Source organism: Microtus oregoni, unplaced genomic scaffold (assembly GCF_018167655.1).
Source record: "Microtus oregoni isolate MIOR12 unplaced genomic scaffold, Mior012 000022F_ref0000154, whole genome shotgun sequence".
In the NCBI taxonomy this organism is placed as follows: domain Eukaryota; kingdom Metazoa; phylum Chordata; class Mammalia; order Rodentia; family Cricetidae; genus Microtus; species Microtus oregoni.
Window position 1 is genome coordinate 10401278 of NW_024543081.1, and position 27997 is coordinate 10429274.

The 27997-nt window shown below is 45.8% G+C and overlaps 1 protein-coding gene across 1 annotated transcript; it reads left to right on the top strand.

Annotated features, from left to right (window-relative positions):
- Nucleotides 1–5: 5 nt before the first annotated feature.
- Poldip3 (DNA polymerase delta interacting protein 3) lies at nt 6–27996 on the top strand. Its single transcript, XM_041672396.1, has 9 exons — nt 6–168; nt 11513–11903; nt 12792–12878; nt 15449–15541; nt 17395–17574; nt 18097–18174; nt 20945–21074; nt 24444–24510; nt 25964–27996. Exons 1-9 carry the CDS (start codon nt 110–112, stop codon nt 26139–26141), a joined length of 1263 nt encoding a protein of 420 aa, XP_041528330.1. The 5' UTR covers nt 6–109; the 3' UTR covers nt 26142–27996.
- Nucleotide 27997: the final 1 nt, after the last annotated feature.

Below are 27997 nucleotides of genomic sequence, written 5' to 3' on the forward strand. Positions count from 1 at the left end.
GAGAGTTGGTTGTCCGGGTGTCGGAAGCTGCTTGTCGTTCCGTGAGTGGCTAAGGGGCGGGCTCGCTGCTGACGGCTTCTCCGTTCTCCACTAGGTTTGGCGGCGCAAGATGGCCGACATCTCGCTGGATGAGCTCATCCGGAAGCGCGGAACGGCGACCAAGGGACGGTGAGCGGCCTTCTCCTCTGTTAGGGGCTCGTGGGGCCCGCTGCTTCGAGGGATTCGGGGGTGGAGGAGGGAGCAGCCCGGGGCGCGACGCTAGAAGCCGCTTGCGCCCGCCCCCCTGCGTCCGCCGCGCTCCTTATTGGCCAGGCCGCGCAGGCCCATCCGCTCGCCAGCCCACTGGTTACCGGGCCCGGGAGGCCCGGCCGCGGGCGGGCCTAGGGCTGGGCAGGGCCGGCCTTTCCGACTCGGCTACTGGGTCCGGGGACCGCGGTGGCGCAGTCTCTGCTCGCGCTTTGTGGCCCGCGGCGTGAAGAGGACGGAAGTTGAGCGATCGTGACCCTAGCTCAGAGTTGGGATGCCCAATTCTGCAGGTTCTCTCTAGCCGCTGTCGTTAACCCGGGCCCGCTGAGAGGCGGTGTATAGCTTTCAGATGCATTGTGCCTTGTTCCTGGCACTATAGTGTCTGTAATTTTTGTTTGTTTGTTTGTTTTGCTTTGTTTCTCCGTTTTCGTGAGACAGGGGTCTCACATAACGGGAGCAGGCCGCCAACTCGGTGTGTCGTAGAGATTGGCCTTAAATGCCTGGATCCTCCCGCTTTCATTTCCCAAGTGCTGAGATGACAGGCGAGTTTGTTTCTGTTTTGAGAAGCTGGCGTTCTCCGTGTTGCCCAGGCTGGTTTCGAACTCCTGAACTCTATTGGTCCTCCTGCCTCAGCCTCCTGAGTAACTGGGGCTCCAGGCACTCCCGTGCTTTTTATTTTATTTTATTTCTGGTTTTTCGAGACAAAATTTCTCTGTACCTTTGGATCCTGCCCTGGAACTAGCTCTTCTAGACCAGGCTGGCCTTGAACTCAGAGATCCGCCTGCCTCTGCCTCCTGAGTGCTGGGAATAAAGGCGTGCTCTACGAACGCCCGGTTAGTACTGTTGATTTACTTTGTACCCGTTTCACAGGTGGGAAGCTAGAGCCTGCGAGAAGGCAAGCCACAGAGTGCTCAGAGTTTTAACTGCTGCCTGAGTTGGCCACCGAGAAGGAAGGAAAACGACAGGGTGCATTGGTGGTGTTCACTGATGGATGTCTTGGAGTTTTTAAGACTCAGTAGACTCTTAAACATTGGTAACCATCTCTAGCTTCTAGGACTGTGGGTCTGGGAATCGTGCAAATATTGAAGCCGAGGCTACCAAAATTAGATGAGCAGAAATAACTTTAGTCCATCACCACGGGCTACCAGAACTCCTAACAAGTTAGGGCCACAGGCAGGTTGGGGTGTGGGTCTGTGACCCTGAGAAGAGGCCATCAGCTTCTTAAAAACAGCAACAACAAAAAGGTAGGGAGTCAAGGAAGGGGAGTAAAAGGAATTTTTATACTCTTGAGGTTAGGTTTTGAGGGGAGTGCTTTTTGTAATTTACCACTTGTGATAACATAGTGTTTGTGTAAGCTTAACGGGGGTTTGCGTACACACGTCTGTGGTTATCTTAACATGGTTCTGAACACAGCTGGGGTATTGTCATAATTTTTAACCATCTGCTCTCCTTGTGACTGAGTATATAGGGCAAGTAGAACAAGCTGGGTAGGTGGACTATTGTTCAGACTTACTCTGGGCCCTTCAGAGGCTTAAATTTGCCATGTGAAGACGTGATATTGGCTAGTGGTTCAACACATTTATAGATTGTTGAGTTTGTAAACACCCTGCTGTAGAGATGTTAGGTTCTGTTTCCCAGACATTGATCTGCTTCGTGAACGCTCATCCTTCCCCATGCTTGTGTCTAGTGAACACTTTCATCTCCCACACTGAACTGTACTTCCCTCTAATCTCAGCATTACGGCTTCCATCACCGCCCAGTTAACGCTGCCTTCTGGGCCATAATGAAATGGCCCATAGGAGATAGTCATTGACAGCCACGATGGTAAAGCCAATTAAAAGTTTTGAGAGTCCAGCTGGGAGGTGGTGACAGGGCAGCATTCTCATAATGGTCTTCCTGGCAGCTTGTTAGCTGTGACATTGGCATGATAATTCTTGAGATAGTAAACTAACAGAGAAAAGAATTACTGGGCCGAATAGTACAGTAGCTGGAAGTGTTCACCTAAAGGCAGCCAAGAAGCAGGAGGGGTGAGTGGAGGAGAGAGGGGAAAGGACAAAACATACACCCTTTAAAGGAGGTGACCTGCTTCTGGCTTTTGGGCCCCACCCCCTAGCTGCCCATTTAGTGGAGTAATCCATTGGTAAGGCTAGTCTTTCCTGATGCAGTTGTTTCTTAGCACCACCAGGTGTGATGGTACACACCTGTAGTCCCAGGTGGATCTCTGAGTTCAGAGTTCAAGGCTAGCCCGATCTGAGTGGAGTTCCAGACAGCCAGAGCTACACAGACAACCCTGTCCACTCCCCACCCCACCCCCAAATAGCACGTCCAGCTGGAAACCAACCCTTCCACAATGAATTCTCTGGAGAACATTCTAGATCTGAACCATAATTTTCTTTTTAAGTTCCTACCATGTTAGAGCTGAGGGTGGTGGAGCATGCCTGCCATCCCAGCACTAGGACGGCTCAGGTAGGAGAATTGTTATCCAGCCCGAGCTAGTTAGACCTTGTCTCAGAAAACGGCAAATATACTTTGTCATGATGTGGTGGGAGGTGTCATGGAAGAGAAGCAGGGAACTCACTGCATGGGGAAAGGATAGGCAAGAAGGTCTGCACTCGGAGACCATGGTTTACTTCTGCTTCTCCTTCCCGTGTGATCCTATGTAAGTTGCTTTACTGTCCTCTCTCTTTCCATTGTCTAAAACACAAGTAACGTCTGTTTCCCCAGGCCAAGTGCTCACTAGGTGGTGGCTTTCTTCACTGTCACTGTTGAAGGCTTAAAGAAGAAAAATAAACCGATTTTCAGTGTGAGAATTATGCTTTTATGTGAAGATTGGATTGGGACAGGAGTATTCTGGAAGACTAGAAGGCGGTGCAAGGGTTAAAACTCATTGAAATTCCATTTCACTTGCACAGTCAACAAACTGTAGATCTGGGGCTCCATATCTGTGATGTCATTTCCCACAATAAATATATTGTGTAGTAGTTTTTAGAAGGAATCGCTATTCTGGCAACTTCGATTTTCATGCTGCAAAGCTCTCCTGAGAAGAGTCTTGTGTTTAGTAACTTGGAAAGAGTATGTGGCTCCTGGGGCAGCCTCTCTCCTCCTAGTGGATATGACAAAAGCCAGAGGCTGCCAGGGAAAACAGCCTCCGTAAGCCCACCTGCCTGTTAGCCCTTCTTGCAGTCAGGACCTTGGGGAGCAGTCCGAGCAGGAGCCGGAGAGCCCAGCACCAACTGCATTTGTGGTCAAGTGTCTTCCAGAGCAACTTCTCATAGAAAGGACAGTATTATCTTGGTCCCCGGTTAATCACGAAAGACACTTTGATGAGTGGGTGTTTGTGGATGAGTCAGAGTGGTCTGAGTGGCCCTTGATTCATTTCTTGGTAGACTCTGCTGTCTCACACACACTTGTCTCTAGTGTCTCCAGTGTGAAGGACCCTCAGCCCCGTAGTGCTGGCTGTGCCCTGTTGACTTCCGCCGTAGACGTGAGAATCTTCAGTCTGGTTAGTCTAGTTCTTGGGATCACTGCAGTTAGAGTGTGCTGGAGCTGATCAGCTGAGAGCTGCACATCATGCCTGAGGAGTCCTTGGAGCCACAGTGGGTGGGAGGAAAGTGAAGTTAGGTCTACATCTGCTCCTCACTGTTACTCCTTGTTGAGATAAACTGAAGGAAATGTAGCTCCAAACATGAACCAAGATGGAAGAAAGGCTTTCAAGTGAAATGTCTGAAAATACTGCAGTAAAGAAATGTTTCCTAGCCGGGCGGTGGTGGCGCACGCCTTTAATCCCAGCACTTGGGAGGCAGAGGCAGGCGGATCTCTGTGAGTTCGAGACCAGCCTGGTCTACAAGAGCTAGTTCCAGGACAGGTTCCAAAACCACAGAGAAACCCTGTCTCGAAAAACCAAAAAAAAAAAAAAAAAATGTTTCGTAGTATCTTGTCTTGCTACTAATTTGGGTTAAACTCTATTTGTTTTCTTTGTATAAAAATGACCTCAGGGCTGGCTCAGCGGTTAAGAGCATTAGCTATTTTTCCAGTGGATCTGGGTTCAATTCCCAGCACCCACATGGCCCTACACAACCCTTTGTAACTGTAGTACCCAAGGATCTGATATCCTCATTTGGCCTCCCTGTGCACATAATACACAGATATGCACATTTAATCAAACGTATAAATTTAAAAAATAAATAAAATCTCTAGAAAACAACAATAAGACACCCCCCCCCAAGTGATCAGGGCCAATGCGGTTGCTCAGCAGGTAAAAAAGCTTGCCACCAAGCCTAGCAACCGAGTTCTATCCCCAGACCTCTTTTGTAGAGGGAGAGAACACAGTGAAAGTTGTCATCTGATCCCTACATTTGTATTCTGCTGCACACGTGGCCACACACACAAATAATTATTTTGTTCCTTTTTTTTTTTAATTATGTCAACACACATATACTCTAACACAACTCCCCTTCCTGTATTTAAATCCACTTTATGTAACCCATGGGGCTACCTTCATGACCGCTGGAGCTGGTCTTGGCTCTGTCTTCCACAGAATCAGGAAGGCAAGGCATTCCTAGCCCCCCACACCCTTAGTGTATGCTAGGTTCTAGTTGGAGACTAGGAGAGAGAAGGGTCCAGTGGCATCTGTACCTTTTCTTGGCCTGCAGTGCTCTTCCCAGGATCTCAAGGCGTGCCTGGGGGTGCTTGGAGCACTTGCGCAGTTACAGTACTGATGTTATCTAGGGCGGGGCAGCTACGAGTCTTGCTCAAAGCCGCCCTCCTTCACCTTTCCGAGGACAAATGTGCAGAATGTGTTTAGGAAACTCAGTTGTCCCTACAATGGGATGTGAGGCTTTGAGAGAGCCTTCAGCAGTTCTGGGGCAGGTAACATAATTGACTCTGGTTAGAGACCTGCCCCCACCCAGCAGTTGTGTTTGAAGAATCCCTGATGACTAATGCCTGCCTTGTAACCAGTGCTGCTGCCTGCTGGGATGAATAGCTGTCTTTTCATGCAGGAGAGGAGATGTGATTATGAAAAGCTGGAACACAGAAATCCCCAAAGCTGTGAAAAGAGTTGAATGAATGCCTGTAATCAGGGGATGAATGCATCAGATTGCAGAGAGCTACTCCCAGCAGGAGCAGTGCCTGTATCCCTAACTGCCAGAACCTTTCTTCCACAAATGCACCCTTGCTGTACAGATAAAAGTGACATGCATGGAGGTGGCCCCTGGGGTTATGTGACATGGCAGTGCTAAGCTGTTTCTTTCTCAGTGTATCCCTGTCACCAAGTAAGGCATTGCTATAGATTAAAATGTCAGTCCAGATTGTCTTGGTGACTTATATGTGACCAGCTGAGGACTTTGCCAAGTGTTGTTCCTGTGCATTCTCACCTGATCAGCAGCACAGTGTGCTCTGTCTCTGAGCAAGACTAGAGCCCTAAGAGATACTCCTCCTGGGGACAGTAGCTTATAGTCTTTGTTGGAGAAACTTGGTGAGACAGTTGAAAGGTCAGGGACCATTGAGTAAAGTTAGCACAATCATAGTGACTGGGCCTGCCAAGGGGGCAGTCTGTGGTCCCCAAGTAGTCAGGTGTCCTTTCTCTGTGTTTGATTCTAATTGTTTAGCATTTTCCCATACTAGAGCAGATTGGTTCCTGTGAAAACAGCATCCTGTCTCTAGGAAGGCACAGGTGCCCCCTGTTGGCAGTCATTACGTCCTCTGCGGTTTTGGAGGACCGCCATAGCCAGGGAATCTATTTGATTTTGTAAAGTGCCTAATACTGTGTTGTACCAAGGTCAGGTCTTCCTTAATCTGATTGGTCAGTTGGCCATGTTGTAAGTGTTGGCGCCCCATCCCTTGTAGGGTGAGAGCCATTGGGATAGCTTACATGGAACCTTTTAGATAGGTATAGGGGAAGTTCAGAGGGTAAACACTTAAAAGAGGGTAAAAATGTGACTATGAGGATAATAATAAGGATGGAAGAAGTGATCAGGGTAGGAGCAGAATGGGAGGGAACTAGAGGCCCACACATACATAGAAGCTTGTGGTGGAATTTTTGTTTGGTCCCTGTGTCTTTGGGCCACATCTCAAACCCGTTAGGATCTGTTGGTGTGGAAGCAGCGTCGTTTTCAGAGGAGGGCACAGATCCCATCTCAACCTGTAGCCAGGCCTAGTCACAGAATACTGCAGCACCAAAGAACCAGGTTGGGTGTTAAACTGATCTGAAATGTTTCTTGGGCTTTTAGGAGCTGGTAAAGCAGTTTAATTGATCTAGGAAGACTTTAGTCTGGTTGTTCTAGTTCTGAGGGCCAAAAACTGTTCAGAGTGACAAAAAGAGGGATGAGTTGGATGGAATTGGATCCCCCTTCAGAGGTCACCCAAACTGTTTTTAGGAGTTTAGGGTGCAGATTTCTCTTTGAGCTGACGAAAGGGACAATGTAGAAAGGGCAGTAGTCAGAGCGCCTCGGAGGAGGGTCCTTCCAAGGGACCACAGTGAAACTCGACAGATGGTAACAGATCCAGAAAACTGCAGGAGGTAATAACTGTACAACTTTGTAGGAACATTAGAGACAAGTCTAACATCAGTTTTGTTTAGTAAGATAAATACAATTGTCAACTGGCCAGATTGTGTACCAGAGTTCTGAAGAAGGAGAAGGTAATTAGCAGTTACACCAAACTTCCACATAAGAAACAAGCACCTTGGGCTGGAGAGATGGCTCAGTAGTTAAGAGCATTGCCTGCTCTTCCAAAGGTCCTGAGTTCAATTCCCAGCAACCACATGGTGGCTCACAACCATCTGTAAAGAGGTCTGGCGCCCTCTTCTGGCCTTCAGGCATACACACAGAATATTGTATACATAATAAATGAATAAATATTAAAAAAAAAAAAAAAAAAAGAAACAAGCACCTGGAAGCTTTGTAAAAGAAGCTTTAAATTTAGTTAAATTCAGCATCTAATTGGCAATTTAAAAGAGAACTAGAACCCGATTGAGCCATTTTATAGGATTATCTGGCAGTTTTCACAGACATGACTCGGATAGTCTGGATAAATGTCCACAACTGTGAGTGTGGTGGCAGAATATCTGGCAGCCTTCTTTAACCAGGCACATGGGTGGTTAGGGTGTGGGCCCTAGAATTAGCTTTTACTAAGAGGAAGAATGGAAAGCCAGGGTGAGGACCCAACCAACTGAAATGGCGTACAGATCCTGTACAGTCAGATGGTAGGCTTAGGTGCAGGCTCACTTGTTCACAGCATCCTCGTACGTCTGTTCTGGAGACTTTGAGGGCAAAACAGTTGCTATTTTCTGTAGTTGGACTTCCTTTTTCAGGACAGTCACCTCCCCAATAACGACACAGAGACCTCTTGTTAATTATGAAAGCTCGGCCAATAGCTTGGGCTTGTTTCTAACTAGCTCTTACAACTTAACCCATTTCTATTAATTTACATGCTGCCATGGGGTTCGTGCCTTGTTACCTCATCTACATGTCATGCTTCCTCCACCTTTCCTGTGACTGCCCATCTTTTTCCCAGCACCCTTTGTGCCTGGAAATCCTGCCAGGCTATTGGCCATTTAGCTTTTTCCTAAGCCAATCAGAATAGCACTTCTTCACACTGAATAAGAAGATTATTCCACAGCAGTTTGCCTGTCTGAATGTAGACTCTCAGACCTTCCACAGGCAAGAGAATTCCTTTCCCTGTCACGTGAGAGTGAAGAGTAATTCATCTTCTCTACAGATAAGGAGGCTTTTTCTAGTTTGGCCTACACAGCCAGAGACAGGAGCAGCAGACTATTGACAGGTCTTACTTTCCCATGCATCCTTATCCTGTAATGAGGCTGAGCATGCAGCTTGTGCTCCATCCAAGGGAACTGCTCTTCCAGAGGTCCTGAGTTCAGTTCCTAACAACCGCATGTTGGCTCACAACCATTTATAATGAGATCTGGTGCCCTCTTCTGGTATGCAAGCACACATGCAGGCAGAACACTGTATACATAATAAATCTTAAAAAAAGAAAAGAAATGAAAAATGTTTTTTAAAAAAGAATTTGATCGTTTATCAGGTAACTGACCATTAACTTCTATGTCTTAGTGATCTTTAACTGTTTAAAGTAAGTAATTTTTATAAAATTAAGATTTTATTTTTTCTCCATTAAGTTTGTCTTAAAAATTATAATTTTGGGGGTTGGAGAGACAGCTCAGTGGTTAAGAGCACTGACTGCTCTTCCAGAGAACCCAGGTTCAATTTCCAGCACCCACATGACAGCTCACTGTCTGTAACTCTAGGATCCAATGCCTTACCCAGACACACATTTAGGCAAACCACCAATACCATGAGATAAAATAAATAATGTCTTAAAAATTACAACTTTTGAGTTGAAGCTCTTTTAGTATAAACTTTAAACCATACATATAGTCCATGGGAAGACTAAACACTGACAAAGACATCCATCTGTAAGGCAGATTTTGCTAGCATGAATAGACCATTATAGCCTTAGGAGTTTATACATGGCATACTAGAGCAAATTGAGATGACCTATATATGAATTTTTAACTATTAACTTTTCTTGAAGATTTTAAATTAATCAAGTGGTGGCGCACACCTCAAGGCAGAACACCCGCCTTAGGAATGGTTGCTTTTACTGGCTGGCCTGGATAGAGGCCTGTGGGTAGAGTAGGTAGGTCAGGCAGGAGAAACCTGCAGACTCCCATCCTTTACTTTACTCAGCAGGGCCAGGTGTTGACTTTCAAACCACAGGTATGGGGCATGGGGCCTGCTTAATGGAGTTTAATTCATTTTCTCTCTCTCTTTTTTTTTTTTTTTTTTTTTTTGGTTTTTCGAGACAGGGTTGTGGTTTTTTAGAGCCTGTCCTGGAACTAGCTCTTGTAGACCAGGCTGGTCTCGAACTCATAGAGATCTGCCTGCCTCTGCCTCCCGAGTGCTGAGATTAAAGGCGTGCGCCACCACTGCCCGGCTCATTTCTCGTTTTTAAAGATTAATGTGTGCTAGCGTTCAGATGAACCTGGTTCTGCATTTTGAGGACCTGACAGAGTGTATCATGCAGGGCAGGCCATATCCCCTCTCTTTAAAAGGCGAAACTCTGCTTACTTCTTTCTTCTTCCTCTTCCCCTTTCTCTCTCTGCATCCCTCTCTCTGCCGTCCCTTCCCCCCTCTTTCCCTTTCCTTCCCCTACTCCCTTTATTGCACTAAAGCTCCCCACTTTTAAGCTCTGTCTGTATGGAGTCTTTGTCTCTCACCTACCGTGGTTTTGGTTCGGACTCCCCGCCGCCAAGGACCCTCTTGTGCAGACTTATTACAATGTGAACTGGTGTTTTGCCTGTATACATTCCGTGTGAGTGTTGGATCCCCTGAAACTATAGTTACAGAGAGTTGTGAGCTGTCATGTGGGTGCTGGGAATTGAACCCAGGTCCTCTGGAAGAGCAGCCAGCGCTCTAAACCACTGAGCCTTCTCTCCAGCCCCTCATTTCTAATTTTTAAAAACAATATTATAGTTTTATCTTTTATTTATGTGTATGCATGTGTTTATGTGCAGTGCTTGAAAAGGCTAGCAAGGAGCATCAGATCTTCTGTAGCTGGAGTTACAGGCAGTTGGTTGTGAGCTTCCTGGCACCGGTGCTGGTAACCAAACTCTGGTCTGGAAGAATATAGCAAGAGCTTTTAACCACTTCACCATTGCTCTAGCCTTCATTTCTAACTTTAGGAGTTGTTGAAATTGTGCGTTCTTGTTATTGCAGAGCTACTCTTTTTTTTTTATTTATTATTTATTTTGTATACAATATTCTGTGTGTATGCCTGCAGGCCAGAAGAGGGCACCAGACCTCTTTACAGATGGTTGTGAGCCACCATGTGGTTGCCGGGAATTGAACTCAGGACCTTTGGAAGAGCAGGCAATGCTCTTAACCTCTGAGCCATCTCTCCAGCCCCCTACTCTTTTTTTTTTTTTTAAGTTTTACTTATGTGTATGAGCATTTTGCATGCATGTATGTAATGCATGCATGTACCATGTATGGGCCTGGTGCCCTTCAGAACTCAGAAGAATAGGGTATTGGATCACCTAGAATTACAGATGGTGTGAACCACTATGCCATAGCTGGGAACAACCCAAGTCCTCTGTTAGAAAAAAAAATTCCTTACCCACTGAGCTCTGTCTCCAGCCCCTGTGTGGGTTTTTATTTTTGTTTTTGTTTTCTGTTTTTTTTTGGTTTTTGTTTTTTCGAGACAGGGTTTCTCTGTAGCTTTGGAGCTTGTCCTAGAACTAGCTCTTGTAGACCAGGCTGGCCTCGAACTCTCAGAGATCCGCCTGCCTCTGCTTCCCGAGTGCTGGGATTAAAGGCATGCGCCACCATTGCACGGCTGTTTTTTTTTTATATTATTATTATTATTATATGAGATGTGTCTTGCAATGTAGCTCAGACTATCCTTGAACTCAGCAGCAGTCTTCTTGCCTCAGCTTCCTGAATGCTGTGGTTATGAACATTGCCATGCCTAGATATTAAGTCTTTTTTATTTTTCAAGACAGGGTTTCTCTGTGTAGCGGTCCTAGCTGTCCTGGAACTCTCTTTGTAGACCGGGCTGGCCTTGAACTCACAGAGATCCACCTGCTTCTGCTTCCCAAGTCGTGGGATTAAAGTCATGTGCTACCACCATCCAGCATGGCTATTAAATCTTTATCTTCATTTTATTAGTTTTTATAGTGCTGAGACCTACATGTTGGCTCCCTTAGTCCTAGTGAGAGGTGTCTGCCTACATAGTGGCACCATTTGTTTTAAGAGGCAGCTTCACTGCCTTCTACACAGAAAACATGAATAACAAATACCTCCAGGTACATAAAGGGTTGAAAGCATGATCAGGGATGAAACAGTCTTAACTTGTTGTGAACTAGCCATAATTTTTTGTTTATGACGCAAGTTAAAAGCCAGAGGTAAGAAAGAAGTTGGTGGGCTGGAGAGATGGCTCAGTAGTTAAGATCATTGCCTGCTCTTCCAAAGGTCCTGAGTTCAACTCCCGGCAACCACATGGTGGCTCACAACCATCTGTAATGAGGTCTGGTGCCGTCTTCTGGCCTACAGACATACACACAGATAGAATATTGCGCACATAATAAATAAATAAATAAATAAATATTTTTTTAAAAAAGAAAGAAGGTGGTATGTTTAGGTTTTGAGAGTTATGGGGCAAGCTCTATGCTCAGTGTTTCTAGCTCTCCTCCATGGGCTCCTGTTGGTCTTCAGATCCATTTACTGTTACAGTTTTGTACTTGCAGGCTCAGCACCAGACCAGGAGTTGGAGGCATCCGATCTCGAGTTGGGATCCAACATAGTCTTCTTAGCCAGCCAACTCGCACAGCCACCTTCCAGCAGAGATTTGATGCCCGGCAGAAGATTGGTATCTCAGATGCTCGGCTCAAGCTTGGAGTCAAAGATGCCCGAGAGAAGCTTTTGCAGAAAGATGCTCGGTTTCGGATCAAAGGAAAGGTACAGGATGCCAGAGAGATGCTGAACTCACGAAAGCAGCAGAGCACTGTGCCCCAGAATCCCTGGCAGGTGGCTGATGCCCGGGAGAAGATCAGCTTGAAGAGGAGATCCCCTGCTACCTTCACAAGCCCACCCATTGGGACAGTGACTCCTGCTCTGAAACTCACCAAAACCATCCAGGTAGGCTCTGGCTCCTGCCTACATTTCCAGAAACCTGGGAAGTAAGCTAGAAGTATACAGGAAACATTGGAGAATGGAAAAGTGCAAGGTTTTGTTTCAAGTGTTGGTTTTAGCACTTTCTGCCTTAGAGAAGGGCATGGAGAATACATTAGAGACAGTCTTGTAGCATACAGAATATTGTCTTTTAAAGGAAAGGTCCACAAGAATGAATGACTTTCCAAAGTGAGGCAAAAGTAGAGAAAAAATGAGAATACAAAGCATGTTGTACACATGCTATGGCAGGTACTTAGCAAATTCTATCTTGTTCCTCTCTCAACTTCAGAATAATTACCTCAGTTTTATTTTAAAAAATAATAGTCTGGGGGCTGGAGAGATGGCTCAGTAGTTAAGAGCATTGCCTGCTCTTCCAAAGGTCCTGAGTTCAATTCCCAGCAACCACATGGTGGCTCACAACCATCTGTAATGAGGTCTGGTGCCCCCTTCTGGCCTGCAGAGATACACACAGACAGAATATTGTATACATAATAAATAAATATTAAAAAAAATAGTCTGAAAGAAACGTGAACTAGTGTATCTGGCATTATTCACTCATCCAGTCAATGGGAGGAACAGGATAGGTGCCTAGGAGGTAAGAATGCTTGTCCGATGTCCCAGCCACCCCACACAACCATTATTCCAGAAGGAAAGGAAACTGCATTTAATATGTGTTAGTGTTTTAAACAGGGGTAGCAACACCAATTATTTACCAAATTCATTAAGCTCTTCAGGCCTATTATTGTTTGACCTTGGCTGATCCTTGTACATGCCAACATATTTCAAGTTCGTCGACCTATACTTAGAATGCACATGAACCTTCTGGGATGGATTATGACCACTGGATGTTTCTAGGTTCCACAGCAAAAGGCCATGGTGCCACTTCATGCTCATCCTGCTGGAATGAGGATCAATGTTGTCAATAACCACCAAGCCAAACAGGTAAAATGAGTGGGTGTGGGTGTGTGAGTGTGTGGTACCCACACCTGAGTGTGTATGCAGCATATAGTTTGATGAGGTCTGCTTGGGTAAATCAACTGAGGACTGGCCTGTGGCTCCTATTTCAAAGTGTTAGAAGGTTTTCACTTTAGAGTTTGTGAGTTTTAAGAAGAAACTTGTGTTAGGAGTGATGTCACACACCTTTAATCTTAGCGCTTAGGGAGCATAGGCAATTGAGTCTCTCTGAGTTTGAGGCTAGCCTGGTCTATGTAATGAGATGCTATTGCAGAAAAAGAAGCAGACCCTCTTTGGAGACATGATGGTTCACATTTCTAACCTCAGCACTAGGAGTCCATGAATTTGAGCCCTGGGATATATAGTGAGTTCAGGACAGCCTGGATTATAGAATGAGACTTTGTTTTTTAAAATGAAACAACTAGGCGGTGGTGACACATACCTTTAGTCCAGAGAGCCTGGTCTACAGAGTGATTGGACAGCCAAAGCTGCACAGAGAAACCCTGTCTCAAAAAAACAAACAAAAAACCAAAAACAAAACCAAATAACGAAAAAAGGAAGGAAGGAAGGTCGGTCTTAATCTAGGTATGGAATATGTGTAATCAGGGAGGCAGAGTCAGGAGCGTTACAAGGGCTAGGACAGCCTTGGCTATGTAGGGAGACCTTGTCTCTAAAAATAGAAACATTTTTTGTTTTGTTTTTGAGACAGGGTCTTATGTAGGCTGGTTTCTAGTTCATTCCTGCCTCTGCCTCCTGGTGTATGATGCTACACATTGTACCATTTCAGCACCTACACCTGAGCCTCTGGGAAGATACTTCTTACTGAGAAAGGAGAGGCATAAATGGCAGTAGAAGAGAGGAAAACTACTAAATTGTTACAAGCATTACATGTGCCTGATGTAGAAAAATACCTTCATGTTCCTGCTCACCAAGCCAGGAACTGTTGATGTTCTGCTATAGCTCCTCTCTAAGTTTGTTTTTAAAATGTGTATCAGTGTTTGTTTGTATGTGGACTGCATGTATGCCTGGCGCTGAGTTCAGAAGAAGGTACCTGGAACAGGAGTTTAACCCATCATTTGTGTACTAGGAACCAAATCCAGGTCCTCTTTGAGAGCAGCAAGTGCTCTCAATTGCTGAGCCATCTCTCTTGCCCCCCCCCCCCCTTTGTTGTTGTTGTTTTGTTTTGATGTACTGGGAATGGAACTCAGGGCCTTATGGTGCTAGAACCATTCCAGCCCCCTCTCTGTCTTTTTTTATTTGTTGTTGCTGTTGTTAATTATTTGTAATACTTAAGTGGAATTGAGGTTATTTTCTTACCCAATTTTATAACATTCTTTTTATTCATGATGTGTTTCAAGTTTGTATAAAAATCTTTAACAACTGGATAATTGTTGGTTTCACGTTTTCCTTACTAGAAATACTCTCCTGTGAACACTAGAAAAATTCTCCTGTGAATTTTATCCTTTGGGATGAAACTCTTTGTCAGGTTTAGGTTTGCTCCTACAGCCTGTGGGATGGATGACTTTCCAAGCCAAATGATACATAGTCATGTACTTCACAGTGGCATTGTGGTCAGTGATAGACTGCATACAATGACATATACCAGACTAGCTATGTACTAGGCTCTACTATCTTACCATCTAGACTTGTGTAAATAGTGTAAGTATACTTTGTTCTCCCACAATGAAATTTTTTTTCTCAGACTGTGTCGTTAACTGACTATAAAATGTAGAGATTTTGGATAAGCATTTGCTACTTATAAAAAGATACTTTTGAGCCAGGCAATAGTGGCACACACCTTTAATCCCAGCAAGTCGAGAAGCAAAGTCAGGTAGATCTCGTTGAGTCAAAGCCAACCTGGTCTACAGAGGAAGATCCAGGACAGCCAACCAGAGCTACACAGAAAAATCCTGCCTCAAAACAAAACCAGGGCTGGAGAAATGGCTCAGAGATTAAGAGCACTGGCTGCTCTTCTAGAGGTCCTGTTCAATTCCCAGCAACCACATGATGGCTCACAACCATCTGTAATGAGATCTGGTGCCCTCTTCTGGCCAGCAGACATACCTACAAACAGAACACTATATACATAATAAATAAATAAATACATCTTTAAAAAAAATAACTGTGATAAGTTTTAAAAAAACCAAAACCAAACAAAAAAAGTTATTTCTAGCCATGTGTTCTGTACCTGAGAGGCCGGGGACAAGAGAACTGAGTTTCAAGCCAGGCTGGGCTACTGGATTATTTCTACCAAAAAAGAATTTCCAAGCACCTATAAATCACAGTAGTTTTAAACAGTTTTTGTTGGGTTCTGTGGGTAAGAATCACTTTGTAAGGACTTGAATCCCAAGTCTCTCCAGGCCCCTGTACTCATGTGTCCACCTCCTTCCTTAGTTCCTTGTTCATTTCAGCAGCTGTTTCTCTGTTCTTGGTTCAGATTTTTGTTGTGGGCCTGCATGCCATACTAGTATTTATCGATCTGACTGATTTGTTTATTCTGGGGTGCTAGGGATCATTAAGCAACATCCCTAGCCCAACTACTGTTTCTTTGTTCTCAGAACTTATACGACCTAGATGAAGAAGATGACGTTGCAGCACCTGTTCCTAAACAGATGAAGTTTGCAGCCACAGGCAGCTTTGTCCACCACATGGTATGGTACTCTACAGTGGATGTATAGTTGTAGAGTAAAGGGCCTCTCACTGATTATGCTGTGAGTTTTTTAGAGCCGTTAACTGTCCAGCTCCACTGCTGAGACTAGGGTGTCTAGGACTTGCTTAAGATCCCATAGCAAGCTGGGTGGTGTTGGTGCATTTGGGAGGTAGAGACAGGCAGATCTCTGTGAGTTCAAGGGCCGCCTGCTCTACAGAGCAAGTTCCAGGACAGGCTCCAAACTTATACAGAGAATCCTTGTCTAAAAAAAATCCCCTAGCAGTGAAATGAAATGAGCTGCAGTTCCCAGGGGTTGGGTTTGAGACACTTGAAGGGAATTGTCTTGGTCTGTTTTCTGCTACTGTAACAGTACAGCAGGCTGGATAAACTGTAAGCAGTCGAAGTTTACCAGCAAGTCAAGAAAGTTGGGCGGTATCTGGTAAGGGTACTGGTTGGACATCATGCAGAGAAGTGAGAAAGCAGTGTTTGGGAGCTTGAGGAGGGTCCTGCTGCAAATACTCAGCTTTGGCCAGGATCCCAAGTGTGAAGTAATTTCCTGGTTACTAGTTAAGTTTTTATAGTGGTTGTAAAGTTGAGTGATGCCAGTTAATTTCATTATAAAGGGAAGAGGCCTTTTCAGTAATTAGACTGTTTGAAGGTGTCTGCCTGTCTACTGGCTTAGTCTTTGGCTAATTCCAGTTTAAAAAGGAAAAAAAAACAAACAAACAGAAAAACAGTACTCAGAAGCCTGGTGAACTGACTCCACCCCATACTCTCATCTACTTCTTTGGCTGTGGAATCCCTCCTTTCTTCCTGTTTGGTGCCACAAAACCACCTGGCTTTAGTGTCATGCATCTTTCTAGACATGTTAATATGAGGAGTTTCTGTTTCCAAGGGACCATATCCTCCGTTCAAGAGGGGACTGATTCCAATGGTCTGTGCATACTAGCTCTGCCAGCCTGTCCTCACAGTCTTAGAGCCACAGAGGCTACGGCTAGTCATGCTGCCTCTGTATTGCCAGGTCGGAGACCAGAAGCTAGGAGTTCCATGCCTTCTTAGGAGAGTTCCTAGGGACCAGAGTTCCTAGGGACTCAGTAGTTAATAGTACTAACTGTTCTTCAGAGGACTCAGGCTCAATTCCCAGCACCTACATTGGAGCTCACAACTGTCTCTAACTCCAGCTCCAGCTCCAAATACGCATGCAGGCAAAACATCAATGCATAGAAAATAAAAATTAATCACTAAAAAAGAGTTCCTGTGTCCAGCCATTCTGCAAGCTGATGAGAAGCTGATCTAGAAATGAGCTTGATCTCAGGCTTTTGGCCTTCTGATCAGCTGTAAATGCAGGGTTTCCAAAAGTTTGAGTAGTGTGGGTGAGCCTCTGACTCTTGGATGAATTTCTTGCTCAAAGCTGTATGGAATCCTCTTCCCCTGTGGAAAGTGGCTTCAGTCAGTGCTTGGGCTGTATGCGCTTGTCGATCTTAAGCCTGCGTGTGCACACACACACACACACACACACACACACACACACATCCATACACCCCAGTGTATATTGCTAGTACTGATAACCTCACCCCTCAGGCTTGGACTAGGAAGTTTTGAGGGTCTTGCTCTAGCTAGCTGTTAGCCCTTCAGACAGTAGTCTGTGTCTTGGCCTGGCAGTCATGGCACACTTTTACTTCCAGCACTCAGGAGGCAGAGACAGGCAGATCTCTGTGAGTTCGAGGTCAGCCTGCTCTACAAAATAAATTCCAGCGCAGCCAGGGTGTTTACACAGAGAAACTCTGTCTCTAAAAACAAAACAAAAAGACTGTGTCTCTGGCTTCTCAGATTCCTTTCTGCCTGTTTGTGTAGACTGGACTGAGCAGTTCCAAGCTGTCCATGTCCAAGGCCCTCCCTCTCACAAAAGTGGTTCAGAATGATGCCTACACAGCTCCTGTTCTCCCCTCCTCTGTTCGAACCAAAGCCTTGACCAACATGTCCCGGACGCTAGTGAACAAGGAGGAGCATCCCAAAGAGCTGCCACCTGCTGAGGTAAGGTAAAAGTTACCATTCCAGCCAGAGTCAGCCTGTGTGGATGGTCACTGTGCTGTGTGTACCCCACGGGTCCTCAGAACTCCCCTGTGAAGTGGATGTTTGCCATCCCTTTCTGCAAGTGAATAAAATCCAGTACCTGGAGACCCTTACCCTCAATGAACTTGCTGGCCAGTGAGGACTCTTGGAGAGAGGTCACTCTGTGTAGTGACATGGCATGAGGGTCCCAGAAGAAAGCTACTGAGAACCTTGAAGAAACATGTTGCGCCTCTCAGGAATTTAAGCCTATACCTTTACTAAGCCTGAGCTGACTGAGTCTGGGAGCATGGATAACACTCCATGCAGAGGCTTGGGTCTGATGGGTCTGCACACCTAAGAAGTAGCAGGAGTCTGATGGCCTCTATAGTCCAAGAGGCCCAGTGTGATAGATGGACTCTGAATGGGGTTTCTGCTGTGCCTGGAGTGATTTTGTGTTATACAATGCTGCCTTTTGACTCCTTGTCACATTCTTGTCTCTGGCAGCCTGCGCTCAGCCCCTTGGAAGGCACCAAGATGACTGTGAATAATCTGCACCCTCGAGTCACAGAGGAGGACATTGTTGTAAGTACCGTCACAGCTGCCTGACCTTTAGGTCACAGGCTGCTTCTGCAGTACAAGTCTGTAGGACCACATCATTAAGGATTTGCTGGAACTCAGAGGATACTCATGCTCAGGGCAAATCTTTTACCACCCAGGATACAGGGCCAAGTCACCAAAGGTGCAGTTAGGGAAACAGGTACTGACTTCTGGTGGGGTAACAGGATGGACTTATTCCCCCCAACACGTTAGTATCACACTTGAAACAAACGACTTAAAGACTCAGTGTCCGGGGCTTTATTGGAGACTGGTAGTCACTTGGGCATCATGTGCTTATTAGCATGTACCAGAATTCCATAACTGTGCAGAAATAAAGCAAGTGTTCACTATAAGCCATACTATGTACAGTGTGGTGAGCTACTTTCTTAGTTCCTAGTGTTGGAAGGCCCAGGTTTCGGGCACCAGCCAGAGGCTTCACGGGAGCTCAGCAGATCTGTCCTGGGGTGGCAGAGATAGCGGATCTTTATGAGGAAAGAGCCTTGGAGGCAGCCCTTGAGAGCACAGCATTAGTGCAACTGTTTGCTTTCTTCTACGGGGCCTCTAAATAGCCTCCTGTCCAGCCTGCCTACATCATGACATGTCTTTCATGACAGGGCTAGGAGGGTCCCTGTCATACCTGTCTTAGTTACGTTCCTCTTGCTGTTTTCTGTGGCCAAACACCATGAGGAAAACAACTAAAAAGAAAGGATTTAATATGGGGCTTAGGGTTTTAGAGGGTAGAGTCCACAGTGATGGAGCAAAGGCATGGTAGCAGGAACAGTTGAGAACTCACAATTTGGTCTACAAGACAAAAAGAACAAATACTGGGAATAGGGTGAGTTTTGAAATCTCAAAGCCAATGACACCTCCTCCAACAAGACCATACCTCCTAATCCTTCCCAAACAGTTCCACTAACTGCAGCCCAAGCATTCCAACATAAGAGCTTATGGGGACCATTGTCATTGCTGATTGGTGTTTCCCGAGTCTTTGGAACATCTTGTCTCCTTTGTGAATTTAGTGATTCCATCTTCTGAAGGAGCAAGATAGCTTGGCAGGGTTTGGTAGGTGACCTCTGTAGATTGCCTTCTTGTCCTGACTCTGAGAGTCATGGGCATAGCTAAGGTGCCTGGTAAATGTGAGCCTGGAAACGGCCAGCACTTTCCTTTCACTCAGCGGATATTAGGCAGACAACAGAGGTATTCATTTAGAAACCCAAGCACCCTTTGGACTGTCAGATCATAAAATGTGGGGCTGGAGAGTCCAGCAGCTCCCTGCAGTCGTATCTCAGGTTCTCGCAGCTCCTCCTGTGACCAGCATATTTTTTGCTGGGTAACTGAAGTCCAAAGTGCTGTGTGGACAGCTTTAGAACTAAGAGGCCTCCCTTTCTTCTTTAGCAGAAGCAGTACACATAGACAAACATTCACAGAGTACATGCACAAGTGTGCACCCAAGAGCTTGAGAGCATTCTGGCTTTAGTTAAGACTTGGCAAACTATAAAGAATTGAAACTTTTTTTCCTGATTCTAAAAGTAATAGTGAGATTGGGTGTGGTGGTACACACCTCTAATTCCAGCACTTGAGAGGTAGGGGCTGGTGGATGTCTGAGTTCGAGGCTGCTCTACAGAGTGTGTTCTAGGACAGCCAAAGCTACACCGAGAAACACAGTCTCAAAACCAGAAATAAGCTAAGCCCCCCCCCCCCAAAAAAAAAAGGTAACCATGAGCTGAAATGGCCTCTACTCATAATTCTAGCTATTCCGGAGACTGAGCTAAAAGTATCAGAAGTTCAAGGCCAGCCTGGGTAACACGACAACAGTAGAATAACAGCTTATCGAGCACTTTCTGTTTACCAGATACTTTGTGTGAAAGATCTTTGAAAAGATGCAAGTGGAAAATAAAACTCAGAATATTTTGTCAGTAATAAATACTACAACTTTTTGTGCAGATAAGTGACATTAAAAGAACAACAGTAGGGTCGGGCAGGCTTGGTGGTGCATACCTTTAATTCCTGCACCTGCGAGGCAGAGGCAGGTGGACTTCTAAGTTTAAGGAGTGAGTTTTAGGACAGCTAGGGGTGCATAGTGAAGTCATTTCGGAGATCTTGTCAATGGCCTTTTTGTCTCAAAACATTATAGACATGATGGCATGTAATAAATAGACTTAAGTTCTGATTGACCCCTCATACATCTCCTTATCCCTCTCTGGCCTCTGCCTCCTTCTCTAAGGCGAGGTGATTAGAGAACAAAGACAGCACCCCAAAGGCTGGGGCAGGGAGCTGTCTAGGAGAGCACACAGCCCAGTAGAAGTCATCACTCAGCTGGTAGAAGGCAGCACCCACTCTCTGTGCCTAATTTGCTGGGACTCGCCTGATTTTAGTGCTCAGAGAACCATGTCAAATCCTGGGAATTCCTCTGTCAAACACTCTATGACTCTCAGTTGCCCTCAGTAGAACACTAGCATCCATAGTTTCAACAGCCCCTTCCTGGGATGCATTGGCAGCTGCTTTTAATGAAGTTGTGCACCATGTTGTAGTTCTATCACAGAGCTCTCTGAGGTTCCACAATTGTAAACACTGTTGACCTGCACAAAGAGAACTCGGAGGTGACTTCATGGGATGTCCCAAGCACTGCAAGCAGAGAATACCAAAAGAAAAGAATCTACCCTGAAATCTTGGGCATAGGGCTGCAGAGCAGTCCTTGGAGAGTGTGAATGGCAGGGAGTCAGGGTTTCTTCCCAACCTCACTTGTCCTTTGCAGGAGCTTTTCTGTGTGTGTGGAGCCCTCAAACGTGCTCGGCTGGTCCATCCTGGGGTAGCAGAAGTTGTCTTTGTGAAAAAGGATGATGCCATCACTGCTTACAAGAAGTACAACAACCGATGTCTGGACGGTAAGTTAGAAGGGAGCCACCACCGGGTAGACATCTGGGACTTCAGGGTAACAGGAAGAGGCAGTGACATGCACTCTGTGCATAGTGCATCCCTGTGGATGAGTATCTTAGGGTCTTGTTGGGAAAGCAAGCTTCTCATTTGGGCTTGCTAGGGCACAGGTTTCTCAGAGGCCTGGAATCTTGGCTATATGTAGTCTTCTGGGTGAGATCTACCAGTGAGTAAACAACTTTTTATATATATATCTCAAGCTAAATAGTAGAGAGGAGCTTTGTGCCATGCTACTTTCTAGTTGCTCATTGTGAATGTGATAAGAACCTGCTGAGGACCAGGGCCCTGGACTAGAATCAGGGAGGCAGAGAATAATAGCCTTGGAGGTGCTCTGGTGTGCATGTGCTTGTCTGCCATGTGTGCATCTTCTAGAGAAATGTCCATACAGTCTTTGCCAAGTCTATAGTTGGATTCTTTTTTGGTTTTTGAAACCGGCTTTCTCTGTGTAGCCTTGACTGTCCTGGAACTCACTCTGTAGACCAGGCTGGCCTTGAACTCACAGAGATCCACCTGCCTCTGAGAATCCAGATCTGGCTGGATTCTCATTCTCATTCATATTCTCTCTCTCAAGCCTGAGTTGTAAAGAAGATGTAATTTCAAGACTAGGGAGGCAGCTCAGTGGGTTAAGTGCAAGCATAGCATAAGGACCTGAGTTGAGGTTCCCTCACCCATCTCACCCATATAAAAGGTTACATGCTTCTGCAATACCACAACTATTGGCACAGGGACAGGTGGATCCTTAGGTTTGCTAGCCAGTCAGTGAGAAACTCTGCCTCAAACAATAAGTAACTAAATGAGTAAACAACTAAATGAATAATAAGGTGAAACACAATAGAGGAAGACACTGATGTTGACCTCTGGCCTCCACATGCTCACCCTTACACCATGCACAAGAGTCCTTCATATAATTTTAGGTCAGGTCTTTGAGTGGGTAAATTTATTTTGCAGCGTGTTGTGTCTGTGCATCTCCCATCAGCCTATTCCTTTTTCTTGATGGGGTGATATTATTGGTTTGCAAACAACAGGGTCTCGCACGTAGCTCAGTCTGGCCTCAAACTCAAAGCAATATTCCTGCCTCTACCTCCCAAGGGCATAGTTGACAAGCATTCTCCACTAGGCACAGCTTCGTTTTATTTTTTTTTTTTTTCAGTGCTTGGGTTTAAACCAAAGACTTCACATGTGCTTGGTAAACACTGTCCCCCTCTGGCCCTATGCCTTTAGCAGCATTTACTAGACATGCAGCCCTTCCTTCCAGGTTACCATTTCTAATCATCATAACTGAGACTATCTAGCCTGGACTGTGTAGTTTCAGGACAGCCTAGTCCACACAATTAGACCTTGTTCAAACAAAACAAATCCATTATAAATATAGGTTATTAGTTGGTCTGATTTCAGTATTATGTTTCAAAGATAGGCAGGCTAGAAAGAGACAGGAATGCCTAGTCAGTGGGGCAGCCAGGGCACACATTTCTGATGTATCTTACTGTATCGCACAGCAGATGTAATAACACTGAGACAGCTTCAGGCAGTACAGAATGACCAAAATGTGACAGAGGCCAGGGAACAGTAACACACGCCTTTAATCCTAACAAGCAGAGTTCAAGGCCAGCCTGGTCTATAGAGCAAATTTCAGGACAGACTCCAAAGGTACACAGACAAACCCTGTCTTGAAAAATCAAAAACAAATTAATAATAATAAAAAAAGTGACAGACTTAGAGTTAGCACTGCTTCTGCAGAAGTGGCCCTGATAACCTTATTCATTCGGGGTACCAGGAACCTTCAGTTTGAAGAAAGGAAGGGGGGATAAACCCTCAAGGGCACTGTAATGCAGAGAATGGCACAGGGCCTGGGGTCAGCAATATGGATTCAGTCCAGTTTCACCTTTGCTTTCCTTTAAGTAGATTCAGTGATCCACCCACATGCACAACTAATAATCAGATTTTTGGTTCCTTCAATGAGTTCAGTGTGTATTTTGAACTTTTCTTTAGGGTTGCTCAAGGGTTTGCAGCGCACATGGTAATCTATCAGAACCTGTTTCAGGTTGGTACAGAAATGCTCTCACACAGCTCTGTTCCTTTGCGCCATGACTCACTGTGCGAGTGTAGCCTCAGTGCTTGATCCTGTTGGACAGGGAGAGTCTCACATACATCTTTAAATTTGTTTCATGTAGGGTCATGGTATGAATATTTCTTGTTGTCTGAGGTTTTTTGTCCCACCCAGTTCTTGTCCTGCCCGGTTCCTACAGTCATTAAGTCCCAAAGAAATCACACAGAGGTCTACATTAGTTATAAACTGGCCCATTAGCTCAGGCTTCTTATTAACTCTTATAACTATATTAGCCCATTATTCTTGTCTGTGTTAGCCACGTGGCTCGCTACCTTATTCAGCGAGGCAGTTACATCTTGCTTCTTCTGTGGCTGGGTCACGAGTGCAGACTAGGACTTCCTTCCCAGAATTCTCCTGTTCTCATTGACCCACCTCTACTTCCTGTTTGGTTGTCCTATATTTCCTGCCTGGCTACTGGCCAATCAGCGTCTATTTAAAATATAATCGACAGAATACAGACCATTGTCCCAATTTTCCTTACTATGTGTCTCACAGACTTATTTGAGCTGCTTCTCACTACATAGTTCCATCCCCATCCTACACAGTCACCGACTCCAGTGTGAAGCAGAGTTCTGACCTTTTTGCTTCCTAATCTCATTACTGAGGGTCCCATACACTCTCAGGTTTCCTTAGTGTCTACATGTGTTAGTGTGTTTTCTGTTGCTGTGATGAGTACTTGAGGCTGTATTCTTTATACCGGAAAGAGAGGTTCATTTGGGATTTTCAGAGGCACTACTAGCATTGGTTTGGCTTATGCGAGGACTTACTGAACCAGGCCCGTTCTCATCACACAGTACACCATACTCAGGGATCACACATTTTACAAAAGACAAAGAGTTTGTTAGCAAGAGTAAGCATGGAGATGGGGACAGACTTTTCAAATCACTTTCCGAGGATGGAGTTTAGGGGTGTAGTGGGTGAAAGAGTGGTCAGACTTCCCAGCTCTGTAGGACACACATTCAGAAAATGGCCAGTTAGCTGCCCCCAGATCTCCATGCTAGATAGCTTCTGTTCGTTCTGCACGAGGTACCCCAGGCTGAGTGTAAACTTGGAATCCTCCTGCATGAGTCTCTCAATACTTAGATTTCAGAGCTGGGGCACTAATGTCTGCCTTTAGTGGGAGGATTTGACCCTTGGTCATGTTGTTAGTGACCTTTGTCCTCTAATGAGGAACAGGTCTCTTGATGGAACCTTTCTCTTTTTTGGTTTCCAGGGCAACCCATGAAGTGCAACCTTCATATGAATGGGAATGTCATCACCTCAGACCAACCCATCCTGCTGTAAGTGCCAAGGGGATCAAGCTAGGAAAAGTTCTCTGCTTGTTTGCTCTACATAGTCACCTCTTCTGTCCTTGGGGCTAAAGCCTCATCACAGCTTTTTTTTTTTTTTTTGTTCTCCATTCCATCTCTGTTCTGATATTCAGCAGTCATCGGGGCACTTAAATTAGAACCAAGCGGTTTATCTCAGACTGTCCCCAAGGTTTGAATACAGTGAACTCTGAGGGGAGTGAAAAGCAAACCAGTCTCCTCCCCTTTGTGTGACTGACACTTCTAGGTGAAAAGTAACTGTGCTGAGTTGGTGCTGGAGCACTCCTGGGCACGTGTGCCTGGCTTACTGTTGAGGACTTTTTGGAGCCTGAGATGCATAGAATGTTGAGGCTGGCAGGATAGAATTTTCTTGAAAGGGGCAATAATACCCAAGGAGAAGGTGAGAATTGCCAAGGTAGGTGGAATTGTGCCAGGCAGGCCTAGAATAGACTTGGACATGCAGTGGCAGGATTTGAACCTGGGTAATAGACAGTGATTAGACAGATCTGTAAAACTGTTCCAGGAGTAAGTGTTTTGGAAAGGGGAGAGAGAGAAAGCTCAGTAATAAGAGTGCATGCTGGGGGCTGGAGAGATGGCTCAGTGGTTAAGAGCACTGGCTGCTCTTCCAGAGGTCCTGAGTTCAATTCCCAGCAACCACATGGTGGCTCACAACCATCTGTAATGAGATCTGGCGCCCTCTTCTGGCATGCGGGCATACATGGAGGCAGAATGTTGTATACATAATAAATAAATAAAATCTTTTAAAAAAAAAGAAGAGTGCATGCTACTCTTGCAGAGGACACAGGATTGGTTCCCCATGTTGGGCATCTAAACCATCTGTGAGCACTCACATGCACAGACATATATAAACATAATTGTAAATTTAAAAAGTATTGAAGGGGGCTAAAGAGATGGCTCAGCGGTTAAGAGCACTGGCTGCTCTCTCAGAGGTCCCTAGTTCAATTCCCAGCAACCACATGGTGGCTCACAACCATCTGTAATGAGATCTAGCACCCTCCTCTGGCGTGCGGGTATACATAGAAGCAGAATGTTGTATACATAATAAATAAATCAGTCTTTAAAAAAAAATTGAAGGCTTTTATGATGTGATAAATTAGGAAGTCATTGGCTAACCAGAGTTATTGTAGTTGTTTTATATTAAACTTTGAAATATTTGTGTAATGTGTGACTACCTAGAAGAATATGCAGTATTTCTAGACTTGAAACTGGCACTCAGCAGGCTGCAGCCAAGTTTTTGTTGTCTTCGTTTGTTTAGTAGAAAATAAGAAAAAGAGAAGTCTCCTACAAGATGAAGTCAGATAGAGGGTATGGAGAGCCTTACACCCCATGCCTAGCTCCCAACAGTGGTGAGACCCAGCCCCACCTAAGGAGAAACTAACAGGGATTTGGTTCTCTGCTCTCACAGGCGGCTGAGTGACAGCCCCTCAGTGAAGAAGGAGAGTGAGCTGCCTCGGCGGGGGAATCCTGCCTCCTCTTCCAACCCTCCAGCCGAAGTGGACCCTGACACCATTCTCAAAGCTCTCTTCAAGTCATCAGGGGCCTCTGTGACCACACAGCCCACAGAATTCAAAATCAAACTTTGAGGAGGGGATTGAGGGAGCCAGAAGCAGGGCAGAGGAGGGTGGCTCTGTTTCCCAAGGCAAAGCTTGTGACCAATGGGCCGTCGGACTGAAGCCCCCTGCGCAAGGGACAAGGCACCAGGGAGAGCTTCCTCACTGGACAGGACCCACCTTTCTATATTGTTCCACACCTTGCCCTTCTGTGCGTTACATTTCTGTAGTGTGTTTCTTCTTTGCTCCGCTCATCACCAAGGTAGGCTGTGTTTGTCTGTGTGCCTCCCCTACCCTTGGCCTCAGGCTGATTTCTTCCCTAGGAATGGTGCACTGTTTCCTTGGGGTAGCCTTGTGGCCCCATGGGACACAGGGCTTGAGGGCTGTCAGAGAGACTGCTTTTTTGTTTTCAGAAGTTTTCTTGTTCTGTTGAAGTTTTACAAACAAAACAGAATGAATGGGGACCTCCTGCCATTCGGTGGTCACCAGGTAAGGTCTCTGGCCTCTGGTCTTCTTATCACTGTTATCTTCAGCCTGACTGCTAATGTGCAGAGCTCTATGACAGGGACGGGTAGGGTGGCTATGTTGCCAGCTCCTGGCTGCCTGTGCTGTCTTGGGCAACCCAAAAGGATTTCCCAGAGTTCATGTACCCTTGTTAGAGTTGTGCCGAAGGCCCTGGCCCAGTTCTCTCTGCTTCCAGATAGAAGCACAGGAAGGAACCTGTGCCATTAGCCCTCTTGGCTCTCACCTGACAGGGCAACACCACAGCCTGGTTTTGGTGCAGGTTCCAGCTGCAAGTTAGTTGGGCCTTTTTCTAGGCTGTACCCACAGGCTGCAGGACAGTGGACTCGGGAGAGATTGATTGAATGGGAGCTGTTGGCTGGCTCTGGCTGTGCCTTTCTGGCTTCAGTTATCTATAGAACAGCAATCAGGGTTGCCCAAAGTGCAGCTGCCACCATGGCATTGTCTCTGTTAGAGTGAGTGACCTACGCTGCCATGAGTGGTCCGAGAGTAGAGCCGACTACCACAGCTGGTGGGCTATTTCCTACAGCGTGTTCCTAGACTGGTGCGGAACTATGGAGCTTAGGCAGGGCCGACGATTGGGCAGCACCGTTCCAAAGCTGGTCAGTAGTCCTCTGACAGTGGGAACAGGACATTTTAAGCTGTCACAGCTGTAGCAGGATTCTAAGGGCACTCATTCCAGTAGTATGTGCTGTGCTGTAAAGGCACAAGCTGAGGAAATGAAGCTGAGACACCATGAGCCTCTCAAAACCAGCCCAGAAAAAAGGACTTCAGTTAATTCATGTTCTCCTGGAGTTAGATCTGCGCATCTAGAAGGATCTAGTTTGAGCCAAAATCAGTCCTTCAGCTCTGAGATTGCCCAGCTAAGGAATCCAGCAACGGTATCTAGGGTGCTGCACTCTGCTCTTTAAAGACGTCTGCTTCTCTTAAATCCTTCTAAATGGGCACAAACTCAATTCTTCTCAACAACTAGAAGACATTCCCCCATGTTTCGCCCTTCCTGGCCCAAGAGAACACCAAGACACTAGGGCCTCTGCTACTCGGAACAGTTGGCATGCCTTTTGCTTTGTATAGAGTAGGGATGGCCTAGGCCTTTCCCAGTTTCCTTGCTCTTGTTGAATCAGGCATGCTCTGTACAGCACAGTTGAACCGAGTCAGCCTCAGCCTCCTGGCTGTGTGGTACGTTGTAGGGTGGGGGTGGCCGCCTGCATTTCAGAATGTCCTCTTGGGAAACAAAAAAGGTGGGCCAGCCCTCATGTCCCATTCCCTTGCATTACTACTTAGTGTCTTGTTCAGGAGAGAAAGGCATTGTAGGATGGAGGGGCTTATTACTTTCCATTTCTCAATAAATGTTTGTTATTCCTAAC